This window comes from Microtus pennsylvanicus, chromosome 7, assembly GCF_037038515.1.
Source record: "Microtus pennsylvanicus isolate mMicPen1 chromosome 7, mMicPen1.hap1, whole genome shotgun sequence".
NCBI lineage: Eukaryota > Metazoa > Chordata > Mammalia > Rodentia > Cricetidae > Microtus > Microtus pennsylvanicus.
Genome location: NC_134585.1, coordinates 123,786,761 through 123,812,150, shown reverse-complemented (window position 1 = coordinate 123,812,150; position 25,390 = coordinate 123,786,761). Strand labels below are relative to the sequence as shown.

At 52.5% G+C, this 25,390-nt stretch overlaps 1 protein-coding gene across 4 annotated transcripts; it reads right to left on the bottom strand.

Moving 5' to 3' along the window:
* Positions 1-958: 958 nt before the first annotated feature.
* Sema4a (semaphorin 4A) lies at positions 959-23,268 on the bottom strand. 4 transcript variants are annotated; one of them, XM_075978599.1, is made up of 15 exons: positions 23,014-23,268; positions 19,283-19,441; positions 17,587-17,747; positions 16,709-16,771; positions 16,428-16,526; positions 16,118-16,223; positions 15,351-15,467; positions 14,887-15,011; positions 14,600-14,772; positions 12,631-12,781; positions 5,681-5,861; positions 3,345-3,463; positions 3,088-3,245; positions 2,721-2,821; positions 959-2,236 (listed from the first exon to the last, which is right to left on the bottom strand). In XM_075978599.1, the coding sequence occupies exons 2-15, from the start codon at positions 19,410-19,412 to the stop codon at positions 1,644-1,646; spliced, it is 2,277 nt and encodes a 758-aa protein (XP_075834714.1). In that variant the 5' UTR covers positions 19,413-19,441; positions 23,014-23,268; the 3' UTR covers positions 959-1,643. The 4 variants fall into 4 exon arrangements, with proteins under 4 accessions (XP_075834714.1, XP_075834713.1, XP_075834715.1 ...); XM_075978598.1 differs by lacking the exon at positions 23,014-23,268 and adding an exon at positions 21,057-21,422; XM_075978600.1 differs by lacking the exon at positions 23,014-23,268 and adding an exon at positions 20,123-20,355.
* Positions 23,269-25,390: the final 2,122 nt, after the last annotated feature.

Sequence of the window (25,390 nt, the reverse complement as noted above, 5' to 3'; positions counted from 1 at the left end):
CAGAGGCAGGCGGATCTCTGTGAGTTCGAGACCAGCCTGGTCTACAAGAGCTAGTTCCAGGACAGACTCCAAAGCCACAGAGAAACCCTGTCTCGAAAAACCAAAAAAAAAACAAAACAAAACAAAACAAAACAAAAACTCTACAGTAGAAGATTGTGAGGAAGGGGAACTGTGGCATGGCTGACCAGAGGTCAAAGCCGCTCTGCTGTAAGAACAATCGATCTTCCGAACAGTGTAGGGAGGGCTGCATCACAGGGGTTAAGAGAACTCGGGAAGGGGACAAAGGGGGACTATGGTGGACCCTCCTTGGTGTTCAGTGGTCATAGGAGAGGGAAACCAAGTATAGATGAGGAGGTAGCGTTATGGGGAAAGTTAATGACTTTTTGGTTTTGGTGTTTTCAGATTCTTGTAGCTCAGGTTGGCCTCAGTTTCACTATGTAGCCAAGACTGGTTTTCAGCTGCTGCTTCTCTCGCCTCTGCCTCCTGAGTGCTGAGATCACAGGTGGCTACCCCTATTCACTGCATGTGTGCACACCTGTAGTCAAGAGGGAGGGAGCCAGTTAGGTGAGGTGGAGGCCTGCTGGGAGTTCCCCCTAGAGGACAGAGGGGCAGGCAGTCTCAGAAGCAGGCCAGAGTGTGACTTCCTGGCAGAGGGAGGAAAAGGCAGTGTGGAGGTGTGGGTAGAGTGAGCCTTGTCAGCAGTGCAGACGGATTGGGCCAGGGTGGGGATGGGGCAGAGCTGAACCAGAGTCACGATGAGCGTAGGAGTCCCGGGGACAGCAGATGTGGCAGCCAGTGTCTAGCAGGCACAGTTGAGGCTGGTCCACACAGTCCTAGCCCTGCCTGGGGCAGGCTGGGGCTCGCAGGCAGGAGCTGCAGAGCCCACCCGAAAACCTCGACCTCCACACAGGCTACCCTGGTGGGAACTCGGCCACAACAAAGACAGCACATCATCAGCCTTGCTTAAAGCTTGTATCTTTTTAATAAAAAATAAATTGTCTGTGACGAGCAGTTTTCTGAATCCCAAAACAAAGGGACAAGGAAGGAGGAATTCAAGGGGTCAGCCACACCAGACAAGAGAACAAGGCTCAGATTACGCCCGCCATTCCAGTCAGGGCAGAGACAGTAACAACCTGTTTAAACTGAAGCAAGAAGGTGGTCAGACTTCGGAAAAGACTTCCCAAGCAGTAGGGCATGATTGGTACAGGGAAGCACAGGGGTCCAGCTCCCAAAGAATCTTGGCGACCCCAGGAAAAGGGAGGGCTGGTGTTTCAAAGAAGCAGCTGCTTCCAGAGTGGCAGCTTGCAGGATCAAGTTTGCAGGAACAACCCCAGCTTGCTCAGATGCTCGGGTGTGTCACCACGGAATCCCGGACAGCCACAGCTTCAGGGTCTCCTGAAGCTCTTGGTGTTGGCTGATCAAGACTGAAGACTCCTATCTGGCTCTTCCTGTCCTGGCATGGGTACAGGCATGGAGACAGTCCATGTGCTTACAGAAGAAAGTCCCCTAGGGGAGGCCCTACTGGGTGCTGCAGGTGACACATAATAGCAGGAAAGCCTTCACCCTAGTCAGGGTGGCACTGTGCCAGACTCAGGCACCAGACCAGGGGCTCTCCCTGCTCAGTTCCCATCTGTGCCCTCAGTTTAAGCCACTTCAGTGCCTAGATGGTTGTTGTCAGCATCGACGTCACTGGCAGAGGTCCTATAGTCCTTGGAGGGCTGGAGATGCCGTTCCCTGCTCAATGGGGCCTTTTCCCTGGGGGGTAGTGTCCCACAGCCCTGAACCTTGCCCCGAGCCCGTAGTGCTCCCAGTGGGGAAGCGAGGAGGAGGGTGAGTACTCCTAAGAGCACTATGGCCAGGAGGACGGTGACGATGAGAAAGTGAGGCCAGTAGGACCGCTGGGCAGCCATGGACGCTCCACCACCAACCCTGGTCAGTGGGACTTCCACGCGTTCCCGGGGAACGCCTGCTAGTTCAGGATCCAGGGCCAGGGACTGGTCTTGGCTGTCTACCCAGTAGGAGACGACAGGGTATGAGTAGCCGTTCTCAGTGGCCACACACTGGTAGAGGCCCCCAACACCATCCTGAGGCAGCAGCAAGAGGGAGCCATTGTAGATGGTAGAAGAGGCTTCTGGGATCGGGGCTCTGTCGTGACTCCAGTAGTAAGATGCCAGAGCTGACAGGTGAGGGCAGGGCAGCTCCAGGATGGAGTTGGGGACTACCAGGACTTCTTTAACTGGAGGGCAGCAAAGAATGACACATTCAGGAGGAGGGAAGAAGGGAGGGAGAGACAGACTTACGCGCATCTGGCCCCACGCTGTAGCCAGGCTGGCCTTGAACTTTTGACAATCCTGATGTCTAGGATTACTGGTATGAGCCACCATACCCGGCTGTCTTCTGATTCCATTTCAACTCCCAAACTCAAGGCTCACCCCTTCTCTATCTCCAAGCTAGACTCAAACTAGAACCTCCTTTCCTCCCCGCTCGTCTTTCTCCCAGCTAACGTCTAACTAGATCCAACCCTCATCAAGATCTGGAGTGTGCGTGGCCCAGCATGACGTGGGTGGCTATAAGCAAGCCTCCAGTATTCCTAATTCCAACACAGACACCAAACCCACAACCACCTCAACCTGGATCCTAGTGCGGCTCCAGCTCACAATTCCTCTTATCCACAGTCAGGTTCCAGTCCATCCTTGGCACCTCCCCCAGCCCACACTCACTAAGTTGAAGGTGGCTCTGAAGCCTGGGGCTCCTGGGCATGGGGTCTGGAGCACACGCCCCCTCCGGGTTGCCTTGTTCCATGTCCTGTCTCCAGGTGCTCCTGAGAAGGAAGGCGAGCAAACAGACAGAAATGGGAGCAGAAGGGGGAGGGAGGATAAAGGGAAGAAGGGCTAGGACCACCAGGTGAAGGAAACAGGGATGCCTTCAAAACCGCCCTGCAAAAGGCCACCTTCTAGAACTGGATGCAGCGGCGTGGAACCTGGGAGTGAATGTGTTGGTGCCCCTTGAGGGGAAGGAATAGTGGCAGAAACTGTAAGGAAAGTCATGGCGGACTGTCGCCAGCCCCCATCCAGGACCAACACTCACGGGCTAGCGCCAGACAGAAGGCTGCAGATGCCTGACTTAGGGTCCCAGGCGCAGTGAGGGTCCCTGGCAAGGACACAGTCCACACAGCTCTCATAGACTCTGCAATTGGCCCGAGGAACTTTCCAGATGCCTCCTGAGAAGCCTGCGAACACAGCACCCTGGAAGAGAATGGAGGGGGTCAGGAGCCCCAGGGCCTGGCCCAGGCTCCCCAGCTCATCCCCACAGAAAGACCATATTCTGTTCGGGTCTCTTCTCACTTGGGTGGGGGCCAACTGCAGGTTTCGAACAGGCTCTGGCTCAGGGCTCAGCTGGATCTCCTCCACAAGATAAGCGCTGCTCTTCTCAGGTACCACAGCCTTATGCAGGGATCCTGTGGCTGGGGGGGACAAGGAGAACATGGAGCTTCCCTCAGGGCCTCACACACTTGCCCAGCAGGCCAGGCACTCAAGACCCTCTGTGGTCCAGGGACGGAGGGGTGTGTGTGTGTGTGATGTATGTGCCTGCCAGGTGTGCTTGTACACCTGCACATGGAGGGCAGAAGTCAAAGTTAGCTATCGGACTCACTTTACTGGATTTGCTGAGACAGGGGCTCTCAGTGAACTTGGAACCAGTCTGGACTGGCTGCCTAGTAAATGGGCACCAGGAATCCACCCATTGGCCCACCCTCTGCCCCTAGTGCTGGATTTATAGGTACTCAGGGCAGCACCCAGCGTTTCCATGGGTGCTGAGCCTCTGAGTTCCGGTCCTCACAACTGAGCCTCTTTCTTTTTTTTTTTTTTTTTCTAGTATTGGGGTAAGCGAAGGCTTAAGTTCAGGGCCTCTCACAGGTTGCCAAGTGCTCTCCCCTTGAGCTGCATTCCCAGTCCTCTTTTTACTTTTTGAGACAGGGTCTTACTCTGTAGCCCAGAGTAATCCTCCTGCCTCAGCCTCTTAAGTAACTATAATAACAGGCTCACAACACCAAGCCCTGCTTCTGACCACCCTTTTAATGGTTGCAGCTTCCCAGCACCCGGAAACCAGAGGCAGAAGAATTATGAGTTTCAGGCCAACTTGGACTATAGAATGAGACCCTGCCTCAAACACAAACAAAAACAACAAAACACACATAACAACATCAAAAAGGACCAGGCATGGTGGTCCATGCTTTTAATCCCAGTACTTGGGAGGCAGAGGCAGAAAGATCTTTATAAAGTTCTGGGCCAGCGTGGTGAGTGTCAGGCCAGTCAAGGGTTAGATGGTGAGACCCTGTCTCAAAAATGAAATAAAACATCAAGTGGTGGTGGTGCACGCCTTTAGTCAGGAGACAGAGGCAGGCGGATCTCTGTGAGTTCGAGACCAGTCTGGTCTACAGAGCTAGTTCCAGGACAACCAGAACTGTTATACATAGAAATCCTGTTTCAAAAAACTGAAAGAGAGAGAGAGAGAGAGAGAGAGAGAGAGAGAGAGAGAGAGAGAGAGATGCACCAAGTTGTCACCTCCCCTGAGTGTCAGAATGAGACCCATCACTAAGAAGGCAGACTCCCCTGGGGGACCCCCTTCACTCTGCCTTGATTTTCTAACCTTGTAGCTAAAGCTCCAGGCAGCTTTCCCATTCAGAACAGTTATGGTCTGTCTCTACCCACTCCACAGCATGGGAATCCTTGTTTGTGTCTTTCCTGGGGTACGCTCAGCAAAGATGTAGCAGAGATGTGCCTTCTAGCTCAGCCTGAAGAGTGAGTGAAGCCAGTGGCTTTCTCACAGCAAAGGACCGTGCCCTCAACTTGTAACAACAGTCCCTCTCTTTCCAGAACCAATGTTAGAGCCAGCCCTCTCTCCTGAGCCCACCCTGGTTCGTGGCTCCTGACCCGGATCCTCCTGTCTCCTAGAAGACATGAAGCTTTCAGACACCAGCTCCTTTATCTTCAGCCCAGCCACCTGTCAAGTGTCTCTTCTCTTGCCATCTTTGGATCACCCTCTCCACTGGATTCTTTTAGTCTTTTCTGTCTGTTCAAAAATGATAGGGCTGAAAACATATCCCAGCTGCTAGAGTGCTTGCCTGCAGCACATAAAGCCCTGAGTTAGATCCGCATACCACATAAAACCAGACTTGAGGCACGGTGGCATAAACCTATGATCCCAGCACTTGGGAGGTAGAGGCAGGTGGATCAGTTCAAGGTCAGCTTTAGCTACACAGTTAAGTTTGAGACCAGCAAGGACTACATACTCTCAAAAACAACCAAACAAATATATAAAATAAGGGCCTGGCTCCTCCCTTCCCCGGGGAGCCCGTGATGGCCCTTTCAGTCCATGCTCCCCACTCGACCTGCTCACCCCTCCCACCACTGCTATAGCTTCTCCCAGAAGGCAGGCAACTCTTCTAAGACCAGAGGAGGTGCGGTGTGTATTTCCCAGCAGCCTGAAGGTTCAGAAAGGCTAGAGACTGGATGGCCCAGCTACTCCGCTGAGTCTCCAGAGTCCAGCAGGGAGTTCGCACCCCAAACACCCTTAAATGAATGAACTGAAGACGCGGATGAACTCAAGGGCTTTCCTGCCTCGGCCTGGGTACAGCCCTTGCTCTGCTCATCCCAGGAACATTCTGGAACCCTATACTCACATGTGCCCAGATACATGACCACATGGCTGCTCCCATTCAGACCCTGAGCTAGTTCCACAGCAAGCTGCGTGTACTCCACACCCGACTTCACCAGCAGGGGCCTTGCTACCACGTGCTCATCCATCAGGAAATGGTCCTTCATGAAGGTCAAAGCCTTGTCCGAGGACGGGCCTGTGGAGCACTAGAGGAGGAAGGCAGCAGATTGTGTCAATTGGCACGTTCCCTTCGGCGCATACATGGCTGCACCCCGCCCCCGCCCCCCCCCCCCCCGCCCCTGCCCCTCTCTCCTTTGCCCTTTCCTCGGGACACTCCTCAGTTCCAGGTGAGGTTAAAACTCAGACCCAGTACTCCCAGGCTCCCTGTCGGGCTGAAATGGACTAATAACGAGGGCAGGGCTGCAGGCCCCGAGCACTGTGTTAGCTGTTCCCACTGCCCTGCTCTTCGATGCCTGCATCGATGCGAGCACGGAGCAGCGCAAAGGCTCTTCAGGCAGGCACGCCGCGCTGTGGTCCCAGACATGGCATCTAGCACAAGTGCTGAGTCAGTGACAGAGAAGGGTGGTGTGGCAGTTTTATACGAACTTGCTTCGTGACTTGGGGAGATCCTCCTCCACTCTGAGCCCCCCTTTTCTCACTCATGCTCGAGGGTGTTGGACCGGCTGTTCCTGGAGGCCCTGTCAACTGGAGAGCATATTTGCTCAAGAGAATTTTCCTCCCGATCCAAAAATATCATCCTGAAGCCACTGTCACCTAAAAGCCGTGGAGTGCAGTTACTACGGGGCGCAGCAGCAGAAGAAACTTCACCCCTTTGAGCCACAAACTTCTCACCTGTAAAGTGAGGTGACCACATCTAGATAACATCTCTATCTTGCTTTTAAGCCAGCAAAGGATACATGTACCTATTCTTGCCTCCTACTATGGAGATTTTTTAAAAATATTTTTATATATTGCATTTTATTCCTTTTTCTTTATGTATATATGTGTGGACGTGCCTGTGGAAGCCAGAGGTTTCTTTCAGATGCCCTCGGGCCATCTGACATGGGTGCTGGGAACCAAATTCAGGTCCTCTGCAAAAATAGTAAGTTCTTTTTTTTTTTTTTTTTTTTTGGTTTTTCAAGACAGGGTTTCTCTGTAGCTTTGGATCCTGTCCTGGAACTAGCTCTTGTAGACCAGGCTGACCTCAAACTCACAGAGATCCGCCTGCCTCTGCCTCCTGAGTGCTGCCACTAAGCACTCTTCACCACTGAGCCACCTCTCCAGACTCTCTCTCACGCTAAAATTCCAGACAGGATGTGGCTGCAAAGCCCAGGCTGGTGTTGAACTCTCAATCTGCCTCAGTCTCCTGAGTGCTGGGATTACAGGTGTAAACCATTGCATTTTATGTGAGTGCACATAGCCAAAGAACACCTGATTTGTAAGTAAAACTACAACAAAGACAGGAACTAAACCACACAGGAAAATAACACAAGGCGAAGGCAGGTGTGGTGACTCACACCTCTCCCTCCCCCCCCCTCTCACACACACACACACACACACACACTCCAGTCTGGCAGAGAAGGTTTGCTGTGAGTTCAAGACCAGCTAGGCTACAAAGTAAGGCTCTCTCTCTGCGCACACACACACAAACCAGATGTGCTAACACATGCCTTTAATCCCAGAATGGGAAAGAGAGATTGTGACTTTGAGGCCAGCCTGGTCTACACAACAAGTTCCAGGCCAGCCAGGGCAAGATAACAGAAACCCTGGGGCCAAACTTCCCTACCACCCCACAATATTTTTGTTTACATTTAACTTTATGTATAAGGATGTTTCCCTATATGTTCATCTGTGTACTTTGTGCATGCCTAGGAAGGCCAGAAGAGGGTGATGGATCCTCTAGAGCTGGAGTTACAGAAGGTTGTGAGCCACCGTGTGAGTACTGGTCATCAGACCCATGTCCTTTGGAAGAGCAGCCAGTGCTTTTTAACACTGAGACATCTTTCCAGGCCCCATTTTTTTTTTTTAACTAGAGAGAGAAAGAGGTGTAGGGAGGGAAGAGGGAGAAGAAAGGAAGAAATACCTAAGAGGAAACAAAAACAATTCAAAGAAAAGAAAATGTCGCAGAAAATCTCATTCCTAGGCAGAGAGGGAGGATGCTATCTCATTCTTGAAATGAGAGGAGCCCTTACCTCAGGTGAGAACAGGCAGGTGCCTCATATGGCAATGGAGGGGCGGGCAGCAACATTCACCTACAAATCCAAGCCGACTCTGCCCAAGTCTCCAATCTCACTGACCTGGCAAACCTGAAAACCCAGTACTCAGGAAGTGAAGCAAGGGGGTCAGGAGGTCAAGGTCATCCTTAGCTGGAGTGAGAGTCCTAGGGCAGCTTGAGCTACCTGAGACCCAGTCTCAAGGCACACACACTCACATCTTACACACACACAACTAGATAAACTACATCACCGAAACACCACTAGGATGTAGACAACTCTTGTAAGACAAGCTAACAGCAAGACAAAGGGGATGGGGCAGGAGAGACGGCTGAGGATAGAGAATGCTTGTGCTGAACTCCAGCTCCAGGGGATCTGACCTCTTCTGTGGCTCCTGCACAAATGTGGCTTGCAGAGAAACACACATATAGACATACACATAAACAAAAATAAATAACCTAGCTATAAAGATAAATCTTAAAAAGAAAATAAAGTATAAACGATAAGAGACTTTAAAAAAACAATCTAGCTGGATGGTGGTGGCAAACGCCTTTAATCACAAACTTTGGAAGCAGATGCAGGCAGATCTCTGAGTTTGAGACCATCCCGGTCTACAGAGTGAGTTCCAGGACAGCCAGGGCAACACAGAGAACCCTTGTCTCGAAAAACCAAGGAGGGGAGGGGAATCTATCACAATTTGTAGATCTTATTTGGATCTTGAGTCAAGTAATCAAACTACATTTTTAAATTTTTGGGGCTGGGTAGCCAGATGGGGCAGAGGCAAGCAGATCTCAGAGTTCAAACCTGGTGTACAGAGTTCCAAGACAGCCAGGGCTACACAGAGAAACCCTGTCTGAAAAAAAGGGGGGAAGGAAGGGGTGAGGCTGGGGAGATGGCTTAATCATTAAATACACAAGCATAAGAATCTAAGTTTGGGTCCCCAACAGCCCCTTAAAAGCCAGGTGCAGCGTGCAATTCCAGTGCTGGCTAGGGCTTGATGGACAGCCAATCCAGCCAATCAGTGATCTCCAGGTTCAGTGAGAGATCAGTCTCAAAAACAAAACAAAACAAAACAGAAGGAACCAAGATGGAAGGCTGGACATAGTAGTCCTAGCATATGGAAAGCAAAAGCAAACAGATCTCTGTGAGTTCAAAGCCAACCTGGTCTACAAAGTAAGTTCCAGGACAGCTAGGGTTGTTACACAGAGAAACCTTGTCTTGAAAAACCAAAAAGAAAAGAAAAGAAAGAAGGAAGGAAGGAAGGAAGGAAGGAAGGAAGGAAGGAAGGAAGAAGAGAAAAAGGAAAAGAAAGATGGTGGAACAATTGAGGAAGAAACAGAACATCAACCTCTGGCCTATATCATGCATGCACACATACGCATGCACACACATACATATGTGCATAGAGACACACACCAAAACCCCTTTATGTTATCTGTGACATGTCTAATAGTGTAAGTGGTGGCACATGTCTGTCACCCCGCTCTTGAAACACAGAGGAAAGAGAATTGCAATTTTGAAGCCAGGCTGAGTTGCATAGCAAAACCTATTTCAAAAAATTAAATTAAAATAAGGGAGCTGGAGAGATGGCTCAATGTAAAGAGTATTAACTGCTCTTGCAGAGGACCTGAGCTCAGTCCCCAGCCCCCACATAGTGGCATCTGTAACTCCAGGTCCAGGGGATCCAGTGCCCGTGTCTGGACTCCTCGGGCAGCCTCTGAAACTGTAACCAAGCCCCCTAATTAAACGTTTTCTTTCTTAAGCTTCCTTGGCATGGCGTTTCCTCACAGCAATAGAACAGTGTCTGAGATGAGGAGCACAAGGATATTTCTTAGAACTGAAGAAAATAAATAGAGGTTCCTGGCTAAAGAGGTCACTGGGTGACCATGAGAGCAGCAGGGACAGGCAGGTGGTTCAGCAGGTAAAGGTGCTTGCTGCCAAGCCCGAGGATGGCCTGTGCTCTCTCCCTAATGGAAGAAGGGAAGTGACGCCTGTAAGCTGACCTCTGACCTCTCACACAGAACAAGCAAACAACAGAACAAATACATAACTTAAACATTAGAAGAGTCCAGCGAGACAAAACAAGTTACATCCAAAGGGTTAGGTGCCCAAACAGCTTAGGACTTTACAAAGCAGCTCTGGAAGTTACAGGTAACAGAGTGAGCCTTGCCTGGTGGTGGTGGCGCACACCTTTAATCCCAGCGCTCAGGAGGCAGAGGCAGGCGGATCTCTGTGAGTTCGAGGTCAGCCTGGTCTACAGAGTGAGTTCCAGGACAGCCAGAGCTACACAGAGAAATCCTGTCTCAAAAACAAACAAACTTTAGAAGCAGAATGAGTCTTTCAAAGTTTGCAGGAAATAGTTCCAGTTCCAAAGTTACATATTCCTAGCCAAACCATTAACCACAAGAGTGGAATAAATGTGGTTTTCAGCATCCAACATCTCCAAAATCTCAGCTCCTGCATCTTTATTTTGTCAGAGTCTATAGAGGACGACTTCTACTAAAATGAGGTAGAGGTGAGGGTGGGGGCAGCTCTGTTAAGAGAATGTCTGCCTAGCATGCAGGAAGCCTTGGGTCACAGGAACCAGTCCTGATGGTGCCCGTTTACACGCCCAGTACTCAAGATGGAGACAGGAGACCAGAAATTCAGGTTATCTTCAACTACATAGAGTTCAAAGCCAGCCTGAGCTACAAAAATTCTGTCTCCAAAGAAAGAAGAGGGAATAAGCCATGGTGGTGCACGCCTTTAATCTCAGGACTTGGGAGGCATAGGCAGGGGATCTCTACGAGTTTGAGCCCAGCCTGGACTATAAAGCGAGTTCCAGGACAGCTAAAGCTGTTCTGCTGTTACACCACAGAGAAACAAAACAAACGGGGGACAGGGGGAGAAACAGAAAAGGAAGATGCAGCCCTGGTATGCGTGCAAGAAACAGAAAATTGGTCACTGGAGAGTGACCAAGGGAAGAGGAGGAAGTCAGCAATCTCAGCTGCAGCCAATAGGTTTTCATAGAGACTGGAATTATTTAGAGTCAACAGCCTGACTTGAGGTCAGGAAGGGGTTGAAATGAATCTAAGAGCTTAGAAAAAGCCAGCAAAAAAGATTAGGATAACTACTAACCCCAGGAAAACAAAAAAGTATATGAAGAGGAAAAGAAATTGTGGCTTACTACCTGGCTCAGGCGTGGATATATTAATATATATTATTAGTCTCGCCAAAACTACTATGATGGGAGTAGGTGAGATGGCTCAGGAGGTAAAGCCGACAATGGCAGAAGGAAATAAACTCCCTAAAATTGTCCTCTAATCTTTAAACATACGCCATGGCACAATGCACCCACACACGCATTCACAGACATCATCATACGCCATGGCACAATGCACCCACACGCGCATTCACAGACATCATCATATGCCATGGCACACATGCACACACACACGCATTCACAAACATCATCATACGCCATGGCACAACGCACCCACACACGCATTCACAGACAACATCATACGCCATGGCACACACACACGCATTCACAGACAACATCATACGCCATGGCACACACACACGCATTCACAGACATCATACGCCATGGCACACACACACACACACACACACACACGCATTCACAGACAACAAATAAATAATTAACTGAAAAAAGCTACAGAGAAACCCTGTCTCGAAAAAAAATAATTAAAAAAATGACTAGGGGTGGTGAATGTGGCTCAACGTTAGAGCCCCTGCCGGGTGTGTGCGAGGCCCTGGGTTTGATTCTCATCTTCCAAAGCTCGCACAGAGGTTAGAACCAGGACATTGGGAAGGAAGGGACTGGAAAGCTGATTTGTAAAGTTTGCTCATTTCCAAGATGCACACGGCCTTTAAAATGATTTCAAGCTACCAATGTTGTGACACAGCAGCTGAGCAGGAAGGAAGCTGGGAGGGGCGGGGCACTTGATGTTGAGGTGGGAGGTGAGTCTGAGGCCAGCCCGAGATGGGACTGGAGGTTCAGCACCAGTCTGGTAGATTTCCTTGATTTTGTATTTATTTACCCATTCTGTCATCTTTGGGATAGAATCCTGCTGTGTAGCCTGAGTTTGCCTTGAGTTTGCCTTGATCGCCCTGCCTCAGCTTCCACTGGAGTGCAGAGACTACAGGCGTACACCAAGCCCTCAGCATGTTTGCTCTTGAATATGCACACACAGAATTCAGAGTTTAAAAAAGTTACAGGAAGCCGGGCGGTGGTGGCGCACACCTTTAATCCCAGCACTTGGGAGGCAGAGGCAGGCGGATCTCTGTGAGTTCGAGACCAGCCTGGTCTATAAGAGCTAGTTCCAGGACAGGCTCCAAAACCACAGAGAAACCCTGTCTCGAAAAAGAAAGAAAAAAGTTACAGGAAAATATGCAGGTGAAAAGCTGGGCATGGAGGCACATGCCCGACCTCTAGGCACTTGGGAGGTGGAGGCAGGGTAATCAGGAGTTCAAGGCCAGCCTGGGTTATGTGAGACCCAATCTGGAAACAACAAAACAAGGGCAAAGCTGCCTAGGACTGTGCTTAGCGCCCAGCCCATGTGCTCTTAATTCCTCGGCGATACAGCCGGGCATCTGGTGTTCACTTAGCACTGGAAAGAGGTGGCCCTGGCGACCGTTCTGGACATAGGGCAGCACGGGACATCTGTGGCACATGGGCTGGTGTGTGGGCATTTACCATGCCAAGGTGGTGCTTTCACATGCATTCCGGGAGGCTCTGGGACAGGTAGGCGGTACTCACGCTGCCTGGCCTCGGGTTGGCCTCCGGGCCCCTGTAAGTGGTCCATCGGGAAGTTTCCTTGTTCAGCTCCTTGAACTTTCCTTTAAAGACACGCTCGATGTCGGTGAGAGAGAAGGCGCAGACGGCAGAGCTCCTGGTCCCACCAACCTGCCTGAAGATAGCAGGAACCAATAGAGCACTCAGTACGGGTTCCTCCCCTTTACAATCCCTGCCCTCCAGCCCCTCCAGCCCCGGAGAGCTCAGTGGGATCCCAGCAGGCCCGGAGGGCAGGAGACAGGCCAAGCGCTGGAGGGTTCCCTGGCTCTGGGTTAAGGCCTGGCTGGAAGCCCATCACAGGATCTGAAACACGACTGTTTCTAATGAGGATTAATTGGGGCATAGGCCCTGGGGTGGCCCCTGCCTGTCTTGCCCAGGCTGTGTCCACAGGAAGAGTCGTAGAACCGGCTGCAGGCTGGATTCACACGGAGCCTTCTTTGGTCCCTGGATTCTTGGTCCTCAGAGAATGAGCCACAGCTTTGCTAGTTCTTCTGTGAACTGAACTGTGCTGAACCACAGACCGCTCACTCTGTAACACACTGGGCTCTCAGCTCTGCACCTCACTTCACCAGACCCTGCACACCAGAAACCTTTGCTTCCTGGCACATGGTTGGCAGGTGCCTAAATATGGTGATGGCAGACCGTGGTTGTGGTTTGGCAATCAGTTAACCTTTCTTGGTCTGTAAGCAAGGCCTTCCTGTTTATTTCAGTCATAGCAGCCTCCCTTTTGGCTCTGGCCATTGAGAAGTTGAAGAAAAATTTGTTCCTAGTATGGCCATAGAGTTTGTGCTACACAGATCGTCTCCCTACCTGAGGGCTATTTCCCTTTATTTCCACTTCTTTACCTAATTGATCGGGTTTTTGTTTGTTCGTTTGTTTTTGAGACAGTCTCCAGTAGTCAAGGCTCTCCTCACAACGCACCTGAGAACGACCTTGAATGTCTGATCCTCTCCAGAGCCTTTTCTTCCCCACTACCTAGTCCCACTACCTCTGACTTAAGTAGGTCCAGGGATTAGGGCTTTGTTGGGGATTATTATTTTAAGGTATGTTACTGTTGTTTATGCTGCATTTGTTTAACTCTGTGAAGTTGTGATTCTTTGCCCCTCTAAAACACCTGAGGGTCTAATGAAGAGCTGAATGGTCAATAGCAAGGAAGGAACAAGGTTAGGCGGGGCTGGCAGGCAGAGAGGGTACGTGAGAGAACTGAGGAGCAGGAGGAGCTACGAGGAAAGATGTCAGGGGCCAGTAAGAGCGAAAGTAAGATATGCAGAAGTAAGAAAAGGAAAAAGCCCAGAGGCAAAAGGTAGTCAGGATAAAGTAAAGTTAAGAAAAGCTGGCAAGAAACAAGCCAAGCCAAGGCTGGGCGTTCCTAAGAATAAGCTTCCATGTGTGATTTATTTGGGAGCTGGGTGGCGGGCCCCCCCAAAAGCCAAAAGAGTAAACCATCAAACTACAGGCCTTTGTACACGCTAGACAAGCCCTCCACTGGCTGAGCCGCACCACAGTCCTTGCTTATTTCGGGACATCAGTCCTTGTCCTGAACCTCCTCTCCCACCACCCAGTCTAGCCTTTTCATTCATGTTTTGTTGGAGACAAGCTCTCTCGTGTAGACCAGACTGGCCTCCAATTCCCTTATCCTCTTAACTCTACCTTCCAAGTGCTGAGATTACAGGCATGCACCACCACGCTGGGTATATTGCTGATTTTTAGTGTCTGCCTTATGTAAACTTTCATCCTTTTTGGAAGTAGCCAAGTAAAGCTAGTCTCTGTGCTTGTTTCTCCTGATGCATAAAAGACAGCAGGATCCCTGCAGCCGAACATCTTTGGAAGGCTCAAAGCTTTCCTGTGTAAAGTTCAGTGTATACAGTAGACTTTCTCCAAGTCCCGCCTCCCTGGGATCCCGGAGCCCCCTTTGCCCTGCCCAGCTGCTCACCACTGGGAGGTAAAGACTGCATAGATGCGGGAAACGGAGGAATAATCAGCGGGCAGCAGGACCGCATGGCGGATGATGTTGAATGGCAGCTGGCCCGGCTGGGTGCAGAGCAGCTGGGCCTTCAGGAAGGTGGTCCACTTCTTCTGCAGCAGCTTTTCACCACCCACGTCGTTCTAGGGGAACCAATGGAGTCACGGGGGTGGTCTTTTCACGCTGGCCCTGCACCCGCCTCTCCCCACTCCCATTGGCTCCCTGGCAGCCAGCCCTCCACCAGACCAGGGGCAGACCTTGCAGACTCGAGCCACCCGGGATATGTACAGCTCCTCAAAGAAGTCAAACTCGCTGGCTGTCTCCTCGAAGAAGAAATAGACGACCTGGGTAGATGGGATGGCTGCCACGAAGGAGGCATCCGCTGTGGGGGCAGGACAGACAGGCTTAGGGGACTGAACATCAGGATGCTCAGATCCCCTCGGGGACACATTAGGTGGCCTCCCATTCCACTGCTGAGACATATGTACTCTTTCTTTTAGAGATGGTATCTCACTATAGCTTTGGCTGGCCGCCCTTCAGGGTCCACCTGCTGCTGCCTCTGCCTCCCAAATGTTGGAATTAAAGTCGTGCATCACCCCAGCCAGCTGTATGTACTTCTTTGATTCATTTTCCCAAAGAGAGCTGAGTGAATTAAAGCCATTCGCAGACCCAGGGGCAGGAAGGGGTCCCAAGCTCATGCTGACTGGAGTCAGGGCCTTACGGTGCAGCCAGCGGAGGAAGATGTCAGTCTTGAGAACAGGCTGGGAGCCCAGTGTCCGCATCAGGATGGGCTCACTGCCCAGGAAGTTGTTCATGGTGCCCGAGTAGAGCATCCCATCTAGAACCAGGGAGAGCAAGGAGAAGCAGGTGTATGGGAGGCTGCCTGCCCTCCCTATCCTGTACCCTCTGCAGAACCTCGAAGCCCAGCTCATACTGTCTCCACACACACAGCAGGCCACCCTTAGATCGCTCTAGCCACAGTGGCCTGTGGAGCCTTTTTCTGGTCCTTCCTTAAACACCAATCCCAGCATATGACTGTCTTGTGCTCCCACACCCTGGGTCCCTGCATATCTTTTAAGTCTGCTCAAAAGACAATGGCCATCTCCTGTAGGAAACCAGGGTGGGAAGTCTGAGATGCTTTGTGTCCGTGCAGAGACACATGACTTCCTTGTAGCCCCTCAGTACCTGGCTCAATGCAGAGAGTGTCAGGAAAGGCCTTCGCCCTTGTACAGATAAACAAGCGGCTGAACCTCAGGGCTCACCTGGAGACAACCAGACCTGCTATCTCCCCACATGGATTTCCTTGCACCCCTTTGGGGACGGCTTCAGGAGGGGCTAATGGCTGGGTTTTCTGGCTCTCCCTAATGATCTTGCCCTCCGAAGCTCCTGGTTCCCTCCGTCTTTTTCTTTGGACAACTGTCGTGCCTTGCTTTTCTCGGTGACTAGAAAAGGCAATTTTTAGCCTCGTCTGGGAACCCTGGTACTCACCGACCAAGACAGCTGTGTGCTTGTGAGCCGGGTCAAAGGGGCTTTGACCCTTCCCGTCCATGACGTTGTCTTTTAGGATGGGCAACAGGTGGGAATCTTGGAGCTCCTAGAGGGGGGAAGAGGCTGGGAGCCCGGAATGCCAGGGTCGCACATCTCATAGATGAGGAGCACAAGGCACAGAGAAGGACATTGGTCTGGGGCCAGGAATCTTACGAGGGTCCTCAGGGACCAGAGATTCCCAAAGCTATAGGGCGGGGTGGGGTGAGAGAGGTGCTGGGAGCCGGTGAACAAGAGGGCTCAGAGAACTCACAATGAAGGCACAAGCAGGGCTGTAGGCAAAGGTCCCACAGGCATAGAGGTGGGTGGTGTTGAAAGAGACCAGGACACGGATGAAGTTGAAACACTGTGTCTAGGGGAAGCAGAGAAACCAAGTTGCCTAGCCTCTCACCCCAAACTACCTCCCGGGGTGGAGGTTTGGATGTGGGGGAGGGGATAGGTGGGAGAGTGGGGTAGAGGGAGGGGATGGGTGGGAGCGGGTCGGGTCTTACAAGCTGCTTCCCCAGGTGCAGGGGTCACCCGCACTTCACTCACCTCACTGCTCTTCTTCTTAAAGGCACAGTCATTCTTTTTTCTCTCACTAGCTGGCCAGGGTATCTAAAGTGGAGAGTTAGGAGAAGCAGATGAAAGGAAGTGAGGTCTTTGGTTTTTCTATAAGCCACCATCCCCTCTCCGGCTCTGGTGTAAAAACACCAATAAGGTAGGTAGTGGTGTTCTGGTAGGCAGTCACAACGCCAATTGGATTGGAACTATAGTTTCCAGGACATGGCTCTGTGGCTGAACCGGACAGATCAGAGTTCAAAGCCGACTATGCACTCTGGCTCAGGTCACAGGCTGCTGGCAGTTGCAGTTAGATGGCACAAGTGCCTGGCATACACAGCAGTGGTTATAACCCACACGTCGGCTCCTGAGCCACCCATTAGAGATACCACATAGGGTACAGATATCAAACTCAGGTCCTTCCGGACTCCAGACAAGGTGCTCTGCCACAGAACTACATTCCTAGCCCAGGACTCTGCAAGGTTAACATACCCCATATGTGCAGATGGCCAAGAGACCACACACCAGGAAGAATCCACGCCATAGGCCTTCCTCCCCTCCCTCTTTCCCTCATCTTGCTATCATTGGGGTGATGATAGCTCAAGAATCAAGGACTTCTCTAGTAGGTAGGTGTACAGCAAATTATCTGAGTCACTGATTTGAGTCAATGTTTTTCTCTTTTGCCAGTGATTTCCGTATCAGCCATTTCAGCAGCTAACGTTACTCAATCGGTATTCAGGGCCTTGGTAAACAGCGAGACCACAGTGGCATCTCCATCCTGTCACTGCTGAGTCAGGGAGTGGCAGGTGGCTCTTCACAGCGAGCAGAGCTGTCCTTACTTCCAGTCAGACCCTGGGCTCCAGCCTCCTCACCATGTTCCTCAGCTGGGGGATTCCTGGGCTCTGGATATTCAGGGCCAGGACGGCCTCTCGAGCTCCCACATAGAGAGTGTTGCCATCGGCGCTCAGGAGCAGCGTGTCAAAGTCTAGGAGGCCTTTTTGGTGGAAGAAGCTGAGGGCTCTGTGCCCATCTCCTGTTGGGGGGCAGTGATAAGAAGAGAATGGGGAGGAACTGTGAACAGCAGCCCATTCCTGAGGAAAAGGTGGGGGAGGGGTGGCAGGCCTCAGTAGCTGGGCCAGCTCGTATGCCCACAGCCCCCTTTTCCCTGAACCTCCAACAGCAGACACCTGTGCTTTGTGTGTTGAGTCTCCAGAAGAGAAGAGTGCCAAGGACATGGTAGTGACAGCCTGGGGCTAGGGGTAGTGGGGAAGCCTGCTCAAGACACAGACAGGAAATGAAGTGAAGTCAGACAATGCATTCTCAGGCTTGGCAGGGCTGCAGCGAGTCAAGCTGGGATAACAGCTGACAGGTAGACACAGGAAAGGGTTCTCAGTCACAAGCAGCAGAGGTGACTGCTGTCTGCTTCCAGACATGTCATGGTTACGGACCCCCGCCACCTCCACTTCCCCTGTTCCCTTCTCTTGCTCTGTCACAGGACTCTGCCACCACCAGCAATGCCATGATTAGAAAGGCCTCATCCTCTCCCTCTTGAGCCCAGCAGTGTGGGCATGCCTCAATGCTGCTGGGACAGGCTAAGTATGTTGGTTACTAGGGCCCGTTCACTGCCTACTGTGGTAGCGTGTGTGCCCTTGCACGTGTGTGCCCCCGCTGAACTGGCACACCAGCCAGGAGGAGTGAGCACTTTAGCCCCCCCTCATTGGCACATTTGGTTAGATGTGCACAGCCTGTTTCTTACCATGTTGGTATCAAGAACTCTTAGGACCAGGAGGAGTCAGAAGACCAAGTGGGAAAGGTACTCAGGAGCTTCCCTGCCCTGACCTCTGTGCTCTCCTCATCCCGAGGTCTCACCCGCTTCCCCTTGAAGCCCAGTCATGCTGTGTCTGCACTCCCATCCACCTAGGGATGCTCCTCTTTCCACCGACACTTCATCACCTTTGCCGTTCTGCCTCAGAAGGCTGCTAAGCTGTGAACAAAACTGCCTAATTTCTACACGGATGGTGTATGGAGTGTGTGTGTGTGGTGTGTGTGTAACACTTCCCTTGGGGTATTTCCTAGAATAAGAGGGTTCAGAGGCCAACAACCCCAGCAGGAAACCACTGAGGCTGGGTGCCATGCTCCAGTGCACCCCCAGATGAGCTGGCGCCTTCTCTTGGTGCCCCTCCTATGGACACAACCTGGGCTTGTGTGATCTCTGCAGTTGGCTTGGAATGATCAGTTCCATAGACAATCTAGCATGGGCTTTAGCTTTGGGACACCTGCAGCTGTGAAAGCAGTCAGGAATTTAAGGTGTCTTGCTTGGTGATAGGAACACTTGAGAAGAGGAAGAAAAATCACTGGCTTAGCAGGAGAAGGGTAACAGCAGCCATGTCTTCCCTTCCTGATCAATTTGTGCCTCAAGGGGTCTTCCCTTCTCCCAGGCCCTCCACTGCTCCCTGGTATCTCTGTTTCTCCGTTCCATTGCCCTCCCTCTGACAGCCCCTTCCCCCTTCTTGACCCCCGCGTCTTTATTCCACTAACATCCATACCTCCCAGTTACCAGGCACTTACCTGCATGATATTTGACTCTGGGCATGGGCCCCTGCCCACCAGTCCCAGTAGCAGGAGGTAGTGACAGCAGCAGGAAGAGAAAACCACCCAGGAGACTCCAGGGGTCCTGGCCCGGGGATGGTAGGGCCATGCTCAGACAGAGACTGTCACCAGATGGCTCTGAGGAAACAGGCACTTTCTGGGTGAGCAGTGCTTACCACACCCTTCCTGAGGGCCAATAGGAGAGCCCCAGGGCGTAGAAGTTCCTCTCTGGAAGGGCCCTCAGAGTCTCGCTTCCATTCCACTCACAGCCTCACCGCTGCCTCCCCCTCTCCTCTAGATAGGGGTCCTGGCATGGCCCATGCTGTGCCTCTGCTCTCCTCTGATTAAAATCCCACCTCTCTTTTCTCACCCAGGAGAACCTTTCCACTCTTGCCCCTTAGCATCTCCTGCCCCCATGGTCCAGAGCCCTGATCATTCCTGGCCCTGGATGAAGGGCATAAAGTTCCTGTATGAAAAGGGTAGATTCCCAGGCTGGCCTGTCACTCAGCTGTGGCTACACATTTTGCCTGCTACTCATCCCAACCCAGGCAAGCAGCCCACTCTTTCCCTAGCCCCCAGGGGCTCTACTTTTGTTTTATCAGGCCATCTAGCCTTCTTCTTCGGGGGCAGGGCCATGCCAGTTTATCTGCCAGCTTGGCCATCTGCATTTCCTGGGAGTGGCCTGGGCAGGAGTCCCTGGCAGACTCCCAAACTCTACAGCCCCCTTGTCTCTGTGCCTCTGCTGTCTGGCTCCCTGGAGCGCGGCATCACCCTCCCCCATAACCACCGAAAGCAAGCTGCCCACCTCATCCCACATACCCTTGAGCCAGTCACACTGAGAAGTCCCGAGTTCAAACCCTGAAGCATCCAAGGCAAAGGAGGGGGTTCAGGCAGATAAGGAAGGCTCAACCTGGCTGGAACGGGAGTGCGGCCCTCCAGGCACCCATCCTGTGAGAGCCACTGTGGGTTCCAGGCCAGGGAAACCTGAATTTCTACCTCGAGTTGTGACAGATCCTGGCTTGGGCGGAAGTTGATGAAGGGTGGATCAGGGCGGGGAGACTGGAGGAGGAGGAGGCTCACAGGTTCAGTAGGAGACACACCTCCTCCTCAGCTTAGTCTATCAAGAAATTAAGAGTTTTTCCTAGGTCATTTCAGTGATGCCCCTGTCTATCACTTTCGCTCTAGACAGCCTGAGCTGCGGTCTCCTCTTGCTCAACACACTCAGTGTGACACCGTCTTTCATATTCCTCTTTTTCACTGACCCTGGAGTGGGTCCCTCGCTGCCACCTACTGAGAATTAGCTGTAGGGGCCCAACCTTCGCACCTCCCACATCCTCAAAAGGTAAAACATTAAAGCCAGGCATGGTGGCGCCCGCCTTTAATCCCAGCACTCAGGAAGCAGAGACAGGTGGATCTCTGTGAGTTCCAGGACAACCAGGGCTACACAGAGAAACCCTGCCTCAGAACAAACAGCAGCAACAACAATAAACCCATCTTAGATCTGTGTCTGTGACTTTGCTGAGGACGCCCACCGGCAGACCGATCTCCCCACACTTAGGGCAGCATCAGGCCAATGGGAACTTCGAGAATTTCCCATTTGAGCTCATGCCTCATAGGATACATGAGGCGCCCAGCTGGAATGGTGGCTGGTCTTCCTCCCCAGAGGCTTCGGACTAGGCCTCGTAACGCAGGGTTAATGAGGCACCAAGGGTTCCGAGGCCAATAAAGAATGGCTGGGCTCCCGCCCACTCACCCAGGTCAGCTGACTTCAGGTTGATGGGCACAATGACCCCAGCTGCTCTGTCTCCAGTAAGTATGCCATCCATCCTAAACACATTGCTCACTGCCAGGATGGTCCTTCCTGAAGGACAACCTCTACCCTTCCAGTTACAGCTCCGGGGAGAAGCATTCCTTGGTGGAGAGAGTGTCTCCTTCTGCTCCCATCTCTGCCATGGCTCAGGAGCTGGGCTCACACAGACCGCTTGTGAGGACTAGTTCTGTCAAAACTTACTAAGACTCCCCCACACCCTGACACTGATTGTCACGACTGTACCAATCTCTCCGCTCTCCTGACATCGTCTTCTGAGTCTCCTTGACCTCCAGCTCAGGCTTGGGAAGCCACCACCCAGGGCCTCTCTTTGGGTACAGACTGGCCTATCTGGGTCATAGGGAGGAGCCGTGATGGGGGAGCCAGAGAAGTGGCTCCAGTGCTCTTCCTATCTCTACTCCCACCGGTCAGGGTGAGGCATTGCGGGGTGGGGGTGGGGGCTGCAGGCCTCCCAGCTTTCACAGGTTGGGGACGCTGCTGTCTGCTGGCTCCCACCTCCTGCCCTAGTGGGTTAACTTAGCTCAGAGCTGATCAATGGACGGAGTAAGCAAGCATCAGGGTGGGAGGGTCAGGGACTCTCCGATGATTCCTGACTCCGAAGGAAGAGAAACCTCCTCTAAGAGAGGCCATCTAATCTCAGCCCAGGTACTTTCTGTCCCGCGGTGCCACCCACTCTCCTCACAGCACCTTTCAGGTCAAGCCGAGAGCAGAGGTAGATGGGAGAAAGGCACAGGACCCCAACAGCACCCCTCACCCTTGAACCTCACAGTTTCAGTCACTTAGGGCCCTGTCCTCAGGAGAGGCTGTGCTTAGTAAGCGTGGAGGCTCACTTGGCTGCTGCTGTCTTGAAAGTCCTCAACGTTTTCTTTTAAAGAGGACTACATTTTCATTCATGCTGGGCCCCACAAATTATGTATGAGGTTCTGCTCCCAGGAAGCACTGAACTGGGAAGCCACACACCCTCCCTTGCTACACAAATGAGGAAACCAAGGCCAGTGACCGGAAGCATCTGAGCCAGGGCTGGCGTCAGGCAGCAGGCGGTCTGTAGAGGGAAACACCACCTTCACTGCCCCATTCCTGTTCCAGCAACTCAATTCTCCATAAGGCCTGGAGCTCAATCTGGGGAATCCCCAGGAGTATGTCAGCCCCCGGAAATAACAGCATTAAACTTAAGCTCCCCCACCAAATTCCAATCCCCCCAAGTCCTCCCACAACCCCTAGACCGTAGAGGAGAGTAGCTCCTTCCCGTGGGACTTGATCAACAAAAGTAATGGACGCAGGAGTGAGGAGGGAGGGATGCTGGAGGGCTGATTCCTCACCCTACCCCTGCCTTGCTCTGAGAGAAACCACCCCAGGCTTCACCAGTGACTGACAGGTCCAGTTTTCCCAGCCTCCTTTTCTTCCTAGGCTCAGGAGAGCAGGGTCTTGGGGATATCCTTTTCCTGCTCCTCTTTCAAACCATGGCCCTGACCTTCTCTTATGATTATAGCCACTCAAATCAACTTACATGGATTGAGTGCCTTCTCTCCTCTCTCTCTCTCTCTCTCTCTCTCTCTCTCTCTCTCTCTGTGTGTGTGTGTGTGCTTGCGCGCGTGTGAAGGCACTAAGGATGTCCCCAGTCTGTGTCCCCATCAGCACCCCCCACCTCTTCCTGTCCCTGCAGGTCTCCAGCATTCTTACCACCCTCCCCTCTCCATCTGCCTGACCCCTTACCCAGTGCCTCTTGGGTTCCCTCTCCCAGTCTGGCTAGTGCTGGAAGCTGCATTGAGCATTACACACAATGGTCTGACTTCTCGGTTTTCCCCTCCTCAGGGCAGAGTCAGCGCCAGACAATGGCCCGCCCCTCTGTTCCGCACCGTCTGTCGGCTCTCCCGCTTCTTACCTGGAGCTGGGGATGCCTTTGAGCTTCCCTCCCCCTGGAATGCCAGGCGGCTTGGCTTTCCGGTCTCTCGGTGCCTCCTTCCCGCCACCCTCCCACCCCCATCCCCAACCCCATCCCACCTCACTGGTCCTTAGTCACCATGGCGACCGCATCTCTAAGTGGGAGGGACTAGAATCTCCCCATATTCTTCCTCCTCCTCTCCTGTCCCGCTGTGCCCCACTCCTGTGGCTCCTGGATTCTCATATGTGTAGGCAGGACTCCAGATGTGGCGGGGGGGGGGGGGAGCATCCTCCAACCCCTGGGGTCCTTACTCAGCTCCTTTGTCACCCTCAGCCGTCACCAGTGTGCAGGTATTGGGCTCAGGAGACCACTGAGGCAATCTCCTTCATGGCCAGTTTCTCTTCATTTCCAGCTTTCCGAAGTACTGTGAATGCATCAGGAAGATGCACCTGGGTGCTAGCCAGTCACCGACAACTGGAGTTTACCAATGAAGATGTATACAAAGACATATATGGAAGCAGGGGGTCTCCACCAAGATGCTTAAGAAACCATCTTCACTGATACCCTGACCTCTGAGGGAGGGGCTACTCTTCTCAGGTCCAGGTACTGCACTCCCTTCCTGAGCCACCTTACAGCCTTACAAAGGAAATGGTGTCTCCAGAAGTCATCAGCTAACACCCCCTGAGCCCCAAGGTCTGTGTTGTAAGAGGTGGATAGGAGGCAAACCAGAAAGAACTTCCCAAAAGTCTACCGGTAAATGGGAACAAAAGATTCGACACAGCACTCCTCTGGACTCTTTCTCATTTGGAGAACAGCGAAAGCAAGCAGAGAAGCTTTAGAAGATGCCCTGCTCCTGAGTAACCCTGTCTTCAGAACTCCTGTCTCTGCAGAACCTCCACTTCTTCAACCAAGGGAGGAACTAGGAAAGACCCTGCCAGTTGGTTTTCTAGGAGCTCAGGACTGCCCACTGGGCACCATGGACCTAGGAAGCAGGGTCTTTGGGTGCCAGCCTGACCGTCTATAACTTGTTATGTGATCCCAGATTGGCCCCTTGCCCTCTCATGCTCACGTAAATAAAAGAAGGGGCCACCTGCGAGCAGCCTGGCCCTGTATTTTAGGAAAGGGGAAGTGAGTGCCCTGGAGAGGCCAGGCAGGGCAGGAGGCTTTACCAGCCAGTGCTAGTTCCCTTGTGGGTCTAGGTTGAGATGGGTAAACATTGCCTTTCAGAGTGGGACTGCCGAGGAGGAGATGCCCTGTGCTGAAGGTAGAAGTGGACTCAGCAGGGTCATTCACTGTTTCTAACCTCCACTGTCACCGTCCCTGCCATACTACATGGGGCCCGTGTCTGCGGGGCTGCAGGTACTAGCCCCAGGCACTTGAGGACCTGGAGTCAGGGTGGGAAGCAGAGGTTGAGCATCCCCATCGAGGTCCTTGACTCTGCTGCCACCACCTTTGCTCTGAGGGAGGTGAGCCCAGTCTCTGTGGCAGGATTGGAAGGGACTGCCTCCCATAGCGATCCAAGAAAAAGGGTGCCTACAGGTCTCCTCAACTCCGCGGTGTCCCATTCCTCCCCGCCTTACCCTGGAGCTAAGCTTCCAAACAAGAGAACAAGGCTTTTAGTTCCTGTGTGGCCGTGGTTGGAATCAAGGGACACCTGGCTCTCTTATTGACAAGGAAAGGAAAAAGCCATTGCCTCTGCTGCTATGAATGCAGTTCCCTCTGATTCTTTAGCCTTGGTTTTCCTACCTGTGGGAAGATGGAGTAGCCGCTATTGTTGATGGTGGGAAGGACAGCGAGTGGCTGGTAGACTTTAGCAAATGAAAGTCCCTGAGGGAAAGGAGGTGGGGAGGGAGGTAAAGAGCCCCAGGCAAACGGTGGCTCCTGGGGATGCCCTGCCCCCCCAAAGAGGTAGGAGAGACAGACTTCACCCCACCATAGCACTCTGGCTGGCACACAGACACTCCTCCATGCTGTGGCACCCACCCCCACCCCCAGGGATCACGGTCCCCTCCTGAGGACCACTTTACACCTTACCCCCTGCAACACAGACCCTAACTCAGGCGACCGAGACTTCCAGCAGAGTCTGTACCCGGCAGAGGCGGAGCAAGGGCAAGCATGGTAGGGGAGAGGGCCTGCCAGCCCCCTCCAGTGCCCCAGTTCCCAGGCAGCTCTTAAAGAGACCAGGAAGAATTAGCCACAGGCAGCTTAAGGGGTGAATGTAGAGGAAAGGAGACAGCAGGGACTGGGGAGCAGTGTGAGAATTTGACATCACCCCACCTTCCCTGAAAGCCCCCAAACGTCTCTACCGGTCCTGTGCCTCACTCCATGAGGACTGCCATGCTGGCCACCCAGCTCTGACCATGGCTTCTACATCCAG

Bases quoted from the DNA above. Each gene is read 5' to 3' on its own strand.
- Sema4a (XM_075978598.1), bottom strand. From the start codon at position 21,129: ATGGATGGCATACTTACTGGAGACAGAGCAGCTGGGGTCATTGTGCCC. The intron at 16,772-17,586 runs GTGAGGAGGCTG...TCTCCACTTTAG, and splicing joins TCCCCCAGCTGAGGAACATG to ATACCCTGGCCAGCTAGTGA. The intron at 3,464-5,680 runs GTGAGTATAGGG...TGTCCCCCCCAG, and splicing joins GGTCATGTATCTGGGCACAT to CCACAGGATCCCTGCATAAG.